The sequence below is a fragment of the Bos mutus genome, chromosome 7, assembly GCF_027580195.1.
Source record: "Bos mutus isolate GX-2022 chromosome 7, NWIPB_WYAK_1.1, whole genome shotgun sequence".
NCBI classification, from domain to species: Eukaryota; Metazoa; Chordata; class Mammalia; order Artiodactyla; family Bovidae; genus Bos; species Bos mutus.
The window spans coordinates 53,116,176-53,124,535 of record NC_091623.1 but is presented as its reverse complement, the minus strand read 5'-3'; the positions used below and the strand labels follow the sequence as shown (position 1 = coordinate 53,124,535).

Below are 8,360 nucleotides of genomic sequence, written 5' to 3'. Positions count from 1 at the left end.
TGGTGATCGCCTTCGCCCTTCCTCGCCTCGTTGGGTTCCACTGCCGCTCGTCGCCCCTGCGCCCCGCGCCCAGCTCCCTGTGCTGGCTTTCTGGGGCTTCCGTGGTAGCTGGGGCTTCCCTCGTGGCTCAGCTGGTAAAGAATCCACCTGCAATGCAGGAGACCCCAGTTCGATTCCTGGGTTGGGAAGATCCGCTGAAGAAGGGATAGACTAAGCACTCCAGTATTCTAATCTGGAGAATTCCATGGACTGTATAGTCCATGGGGTCGCAGATTCAGACATGACTGAGCGACTTTCACAAGTACCAATGCAGGAGAGGCAAGAGATGTAGGTGAGTTGGATCCCTGAGTCAGGAAGATCCCCTGGAGTAGAAAATGACAACCCACTTCGGTATTCTTGCCTAGAAAATTCCACAGACAGAGGTGCCTGGTGGGCTAAAGTCCACAGGGTCTCAAAGAGTTGGATATCACAGAGCCTCTGAGCAAAACTAATAACAAAGGCAATGAAAAAGAAAAGAAGCAGACCTAGCCTAGAGTCTGAATAGGCTCTTCCTTGAGACATGATGTGCCTTACAGGTGGTGCAGAGCCCTGTACCATGGTCACAGGATAAAAATCTCTGGAACTGACCAAGCCCAATAGCAACTGTTGCCATAAGCCTCTGGATAGAAACTGGCCAGTTCCCTGACCTCATATAATGTAAAATACTCATCCTACTATACACCCTATAGCATCCTAACCAATCACCTAATGCCACCATTCCAGTAGGAATTTTCTCTGTCTTGAGCCTATAAAAATTGGCCAAAAGCCTTCAAAAGCCTTTGGCTCCCCCTTGAATCAAGTCGGTCCGCTGTTCTTTTTTTTTTTTTTTAATAGTTTAATGTATTTTAATAGCAAACTTACAGGCCTGCTGTTCTAATAGCGTCTCCCACTCTAAGAAACTTTATTCTTCTGTCGTTCTGCCTCATGTCTGGAAATTCTTTTCCAACCCATGCACAGACCAGGACACGTGGATCAACTTGTTTGCAGGACAGAGGTAGGGTCGGGGATGTGCAGAGCAAACTTGTAATTACCAAGGCATAAGGGAGGAGGGATAAATTGGGACACTGGGATGGAAGTGCACATGCTACTATCTATAGAATAGATGACTGATGGGGTCCTGCTTTGTAGACCAAGGAACTCTATTCTGTACTCTGTAATGGCCTATATGGGAGAAAAATCTAAGAAGAGCTGATATATGTATATGCATGACTGATTCACTATGCTGGACAACTGAAGCTAGCATAGCATTGTGGATCGTTATATTCCAATAAAAATTATAAATTAACAAATAAAATTTCTTCCAGTGTCAAATGTACACCTGAGCACTTAATGTACGTTCCTCACATCCTGTGGCTTGACTGAGACTTGTCCTCGCACGCCCTTAAGCTGACTGATTCACTTCCTACCAGGGCCATGAGTTCCGGGATTCTTTACCTTATGTATCCATTGAATGGGAACAGGGCAGAGATGGGTGGAAGGCTAGCGCTGTCGAAGACCAAAGATGAAAATGGAGCCAGTCCCTTTATTACAGATGGTGAGTTCACCATAAATTCCGCTCACCTTCTTCAGTCAGTCCCGCGGGGCGGAGCATTAGGATCTGTCCAACCAGGAGGCCACTATGGCGGTGGGCGGGGCGATGCCAAGATTGAACCTTAACTTCCTTACTTTCTTGAACTGCGGAAAAGGTTGCGCATGTTTCCTCTGTGGTTCGCTCTCCTGGTAACTTTCAAGTCTCTTGTTTGCCCCTGTGACCTGCACTGGTCTTTGGCTTCCTTTAGGCGGGATTCGGACAAACCAAGCAACCTGGACATGGTGAGTGTGCTGATCCGGCTGCGGCCACAGCAGAGGCACTCTTTGGGACTGGCTGAACCGACCATGTTTGGTCGACCATGTTTGAACCGTCGTCTCCTGGTCACCGCCAGAGTCTGTTCTCTGAGGCTCTGTGGTACTGATCGGCAGCACCTGGGCGTCCTGAAAGGCAACTCTTGTCTAACACTGGGGAATGAATTGTGCCCAAACAGAGACCATTAGGGTAAGGGAACCCAGGAGAACTGCTCTGCCACATGGCCCGGATTTTATGGTGATGGGATTACTTTCCGGGTTGCTTTGGTCAGTCACTCTGACTCAGGGTTCTTCCTGGTGGCGTACACATTGGTCAGTCAAGATGGATGTCAGTGAGAAGGATTCTGGGCGGTGGTAGGACCCGTGGAATCTCCTTTTCCAAATGTTTGGAATGTGAAATCTCCTTTTCCAAATGTTTGGGACTTGGAATCTCAAAGACCTTTTCCACCCTAGATGGGCTTTATGTAGGGCTGGCAATAAATTCTTAAATTTCTAGAGCACTTTTCTCTTTGCCAAAGTCAGTTTCACCTCTCATTATCTATCAACCATTTATACAGCATGTTTGTATGGGGGAGGGGAGGAGGGTTACACTATCTGTTGGTTCAGTGCTTAAGACTCCACTGAACTTCCACTGCAGGGGGCATAGTTGGAATCCTGGTCTGGGAACTAATATTCCCCTATGCTGTGAGGTGCAGCCAAAACTTTTTTTTTTTTAATGGAGGAGCTGGGCTTTCTCGATTCCTTGGCTAGAACAAGTGTATTTCTTTATAGACACCATTTAGGCATTGTGTGTAATGGACTCTGTGAGTGCTCCCTTGGTGCCATATTTATTTACTGATTTTCACAATTTTCACAATCTATTGTAAATGATAGAATGCAGACAATATTCCACACTCCGTTTTTGACACCAGTTTTTCTCTTATACCCAGATGAGAACTACCAAAAAATAAAATAAAATAAAATAACCAAAGAAACACACACCTTTTTCTTTTCTGAATATAGATTCAAAAAAATCTCAACAAATACTAGCAACTGCGAACCAGCATTATGAAAAAAAGTATTATAAAGCATGATCAAGATTGACTTATTTCTTGGGATGAAAGGTTGGGCTAGCATCTCAAAGTCTTTAATGAAATGAATGAGATCAACAGGTTAGAAATCAAAAGTAGCAAGGCCTTCTGAACAGACTCTTTAGGAGGTCTGAGTCCCTCCTAAAGACTCTGAAGACAAACACAAGTCACAGAAGATACTCAAGAACTACTGGGAACCCACAAGTATTAGCAAAACCCACCCACGCAGGATGGCAACTAGAAACTGGCCAGTGGACCTTTCCAGTTGCCTTCCTGGCCTCCTGGCTATGTAGATTTCAGTACCCCACCCCTTTGTGCCTGAGTGACAAGCTGCAGGAGGATGACTGCTCAGTGGAGCCATTTCTGTGGCTGTCCTGGGATGTATCCCTGCCAGGCACTTCTGGTTCTTTAACAGTTTTCCCAGGCCTGGATTGCTTCTGCTGTCCTCCGAAACTCCTCCTACACTGAGCTATCTGAGATGCTCTTCCCAGATTATAATCCTCAAATCTGTCTTGAATAAGTTATTCCAATTATTTCTTAGATTGAGTGATTAATTTTTGAAACCGTCCGTGTACCAACAAAATATTGTAATGTCAACAGTTAAAATATATGTAAGGTAACTGTATTCCTATTTCCCATAATAGAATAAAAACAAGAAATGATACTGTCAATTGGAATACACCTGGAGAGTATTACGGGCCACCCCGCCAGTAGAAGGCACCCATTAATTAATCATTTTTATGCTTTTAATATATTTGGAGATACATACAACAATCTCCACAGTCAAGTTATGCCTGGGAAATCCCATGGACAGGGAAGCCTGGTGAGCTACAGGCCATAGGGTCACAAAAGTTTCATATACGACTTAGTGACCAAACTACAACATATATAAATATGTGACTGACTCACCTGCTATTCTACTGAGGCTCCCACACCATTGTAGATCAGCTACACTGGAATAAAATTAACAAATTAATAACTTAGTCAATAAAATTTCATCCTGCATAAAACGTACACCCGAGAAGTTAATGAAGACACCTCACAGGCTGTGGTTTGACTGAGGTTCGTGCTGGCACCCAGGTAAGGCTGAGTGATTCAGACCTCCAACCAGAGCCAAGGGATTCTTGAGTTTCAGGACCTAATGAGTGGGGCTGGGGCAGGGATAGGTGGAAAGCTCAGCCCTCCTTAGGACCAAAGATGAAAATGGAGGCGACCCCTGTATTAGAGACGGTGAGTTCACATTTCAGTGTCTGACTTTCTTAAGAAGCACAGTTCCATGCCTGGCCACACAATTTGACACCAAGCCCTTGACCCCGGGAGGACCTATGACCCGTTTGTTCCAGGCAGGACTGGCCAGGGCCACCATCTTATCTGTACTTGCTCCATCTTGAAACGGAATCATAGACCCCAAAACTATTATTTTTCCAAGCACAAGTAACAGGCCAGGGGAGGTCCAATCCCACCTCCCACAGGTTGTCACTCAGGAGGAAGAGGCGGGACACTGGAATCTGTCCAGCCAGGAGGCCGATGCGGCAGGTGGGCGGGGCAATTCTGCGCCAATGCCGGGACTTCCTTTCTCCCCCTGCGGAGAAAGACCGGTGTCTTTCCGGTTTCACCCTTTTGGTCCCTCTTACGTTCAGAAGCCCTGCGATCTGTGCAAGTCTTTGGAGCTCTTGGGAGGGACTCAAAGTAACTTCCAAGCAACTTGAAATGGTGAGTCCGCTGACTGGGTTACCGACAGCTAGGTGGGACTGGTCGCTACCGTCCGAACCCGGCCACGGTTTGATCCGGCACCTCGGGGTCACCGCCGGAGTCTGTGGATACGCTGGGTCTGGGGTGCCACTCGGATCTCAGTCCCCGCCGGCTTGCAGCGGGGGGATGGATGGTCCGGCAGCCGGGACCTGGGCGTTTGGTCCCGGCACTGCGCGCCGGAACTTCGGCCCTGGAGGCTCTATCGGCGGCTCTTCGCGCGCAGCCCCTCTTCTTCCCAAGATTGTGTTACCACGTGCATGGTCTACAGGGGACAATCGCAACTCGTTCTCCAGGGTCAGGTCGTAGGATTAGATGTTGTCTGAGGGCTACCCACTCCAGTGTTCTTGCCTGGAGAATCCCAGGGACAGGGGAGCCTGGTGGGCTGCCGTCTATGGGGTCGCACAGAGTCGGACACGACTGAAGCGACTTAGCGGCAGCAGCAGAGGGCTCCCAGGCTGCCTTTTTACTCTGCAGGCACCCGGTGTCCTCTGATTTTTCCAAAGATTTGGGAAGCGGGATCTCAAAGACCTTAATACCAGTTAGTAGCTCTTTGTTGTTTTTTAGTTTCTCAATCGTGTCCGATGCTTGGGGACCCCATGGACTACTGTTGCCCGCCCTGGCTCCTCTCTCCGTGGAGTTTTCCAGGCAAGAATATTGGACGGGGTTGCTATCCAGGGGATGTTTTACCGCCAGTGATGGAACCTGCGTCTTCTGCGTTGGCCGGCGGTATTTTTGCCAATGAGCCATCAGGGAAGCCCTTTTTATGATTGGCAGTAATCATTAAACTTCCAGGTCGTTCCCCTCATTCCCAAAATTCCGATTGAAATGGTCAACTATTCGTCTCTGCGGTGCATTTCAAACAAACGCAATATTTTAACTTTTTATCCTATTTGCTCAGTCTTGGATGGCATTTTTCCGGGGTGCGGGGGAGACATCCGTAGGTATTTTACCTTAGCGGAAAGCCGAGAGTAACCGCCAGTAAATTCGTTGTCTAATAGCCATTTTTCGCCCAATTTTTTTTAACTGGGAACAGATACTCCATAGGAAATCCTTTCATGAAGATTTTCCTTTCTTTTTTGAAACTTTTATTGATGAACTACCCTTTGAGTCCCCTTCAGAAGATCTACTCATTTATTTGTTTATTTTTTATATACTGTAAGATATATTTAATTAATGGAGCTTAACGAACTGTATACAATATTTCCGAAGACTTAAGATGGGAATGTCTTTGGGAAATAGTCCATTCTTACATTCCATTTGTTTCACTTTGTTTCATTCCCTGAGTGAGTATGGTGAAATCATGGGGGCGGGGGGCACTCTAGTTTTGGTCCATTTCCAAGGCATTCCAGGATTTACAGTTGCAGACAAAAAGTATTCAAGTAGGATTACTTGTGTTGAAAATAATGATTGACATATATTTTTATGAAAGGAAGTTATTTGTGGTTTTCTCGGTGAAGTAGTAGACATGGCTTGTACATGGTGAATTGGTCAAACAAGATTTGTGTGTTTAACGTTTTAGTGGTGGTGTAGAGTACCTGTAGTGGGGAGCAGAGCCTGGGTTCATTGTCTTCAGCCTAAGGGCCCGGCTAAGGCCCCTTGGAGGAGAAGGAAATGGCAACCCACTCCAGTATTCTTGCCTAGAGAATCCTGTGGACAGAGGAGCCTGGTGGGCTGATGTCCATAGAGTTGCACAGAGTTGGCCACAACTGAAGCGACTTAGCATCCATGCATGCATTGGAAAAAGAAATGACAACCCGCTCCAGTGTTCTTGCCTGGAGACTCCCAGGGACACAGGAGCCTGGTGGGCTGCCGTCTATGGGGTCGCACAGAGTTGGACACGACTGAAATGATGTAGCATCAGCAAGGCCCCTTGTAGCCTGCAAGGGGAAGTACTTGAAGGCCTTCGTATACTCAGAATCATACAGTTTCTAGCTTTTTCAGATTGGCTCCTTTCAGGTTGCAATAAAGTTTTTTTTTGTTTTCTTTTGGGTTTTTTTTGCAATACAGTTTTAATACATGTTTCCTTCATGTGTTTTCATAGTTTGATATTAACACTTCATTCCTTTTCATTAGTGAACAGTATTTGATTGTATGAATGTACCACTGATTATTTGACTCTTGCAGGATTTGTTGCTTATCTGTTAACTTCTGCTCCTTGGGCCCCATACAACTATTTGTGTATGAATTTTGTGTGCATACAAGAGTTGTCCTCATTTCAGCAAATAACAAGGAGTGGTATCGCTGGGTCTTAAGTACTTAGTATATGTTGTTTTCAAAGAATGCTGCTGTCTTCCTTGATACTGCTGCTACTGCTAAGTCACTTCAGTCGTGTCCGACTCTGTGCGACCCCATAGATGGCAGCCCACCAGGCTCCCCCGTCCCTGGGATTCTCCAGGCAAGAACACTGGAGTGGGTTGCCATTTCCTTCTCCAATGCATGAAAGTAAAAAGTGAAAGGGAAGTCGCTCAGTCGTATCCGACCCTCAGCAACCCCATGGACTGCAGCCTTCCAGGCTCCTCCATCCATGAAATTTTCCAGGCAAGAGTACTGGAGTGGGGTGCCATTGCCTTCTCCAGTCTTACTTAATAGGGGTATCAAATTCCATTTTCCTCAGCAGTAAATCCCCTTGCCAATTCAGGAGCCTCCAGTTGGATCCCTGCTCTGGGAAGATTCCATGGAGAAGGAAATGGCAAAACACTCTAGTATTCTTGCCTGGAGCACCCCTATGGAGCCTGGAATAGTACAGTCTTTGGGGGTTACAGAGCATGGGACTCACAGTCTCCACCTAGCGACTGAACAGCAACAACAGTGAATGAAATGATCTTCACATCTAATTGGTATTCTGAGTATTTTTCTTGATAGTCATGACTGTGTAGTGACAGTTTATTGTTTTATTTGCAGTTTCCAATTGACATTTGATGTTCAGCTTGTTTTCATATTTCCTATTTCCCTTCTGTATATGCTTTTTGGTCAACTGTTGAGATCATTTGCCCATTGTTAATTGGATTATTTTATCTTCTTACTGTTGAGTTTTCATAGTTGTGAGGTTATTTTGAATACTAGTCATTTATCACATGTGTGGTGCTGTGCTTAGTTGCTCAGTCGTGTCTGACTCTTTGTGACCCTATGGACTGCAGCCCACCAGGCTCCTCTGTCCATGCAGATTCTCCAGGCAAGAATACTGAAATGAGTAGCTATCCCGTCTCCAGGGAATCTTCCCGACCCAGGAATCGAACCAGGGTCTCCTGCATTGCAGGCAGACTCTTTACCAGCTGAGCTACCATGAAGCCCCATTTATCACATAAGTGATTTGCAAATATTTTCTCCTATCCTATGACTTGGCTTATCATTCTCTTAACACTCTCTTTCTCAGAGGAGGCATTTTCTATTAATGAAGTGAAATTATACTTATTTTCTTTCATAGGCTTTGTGTTTGTTGTTTGAAAATTAATCATCAAAGCCAAGATGACTTAATTTCTATTTCTTTCTGTGAAATTTTGCAGGAGGTTATTACTTGTGTACTGTACATTTAGATCTGTAATGGTTTTGAGGGTTTTTCTGGTAAAATATGTAAGTCCTGTGTCAACATTCATTTTATTCATTTTGTGTGTTTGTGAATATCTATTAATTCTTGCACTATTTGTTAAAACAAGTTTA

At 45.5% G+C, this 8,360-nt stretch overlaps 1 protein-coding gene across 1 annotated transcript in view; it reads left to right on the top strand.

Moving 5' to 3' along the window:
- The first annotated feature begins 4,511 nt into the window (after nucleotides 1–4,511).
- LOC138988506 (zinc finger protein 709-like) overlaps nucleotides 4,512–8,360 on the top strand; it is a 15,343-nt gene continuing 11,494 nt past the window's right edge. The window contains exon 1 of the mRNA XM_070373612.1: nucleotides 4,512–4,664. Coding sequence (XP_070229713.1) covers nucleotides 4,662–4,664 — 3 coding nt within the window. The 5' untranslated portion in view covers nucleotides 4,512–4,661. The remainder of the gene's footprint in view (nucleotides 4,665–8,360) is intronic.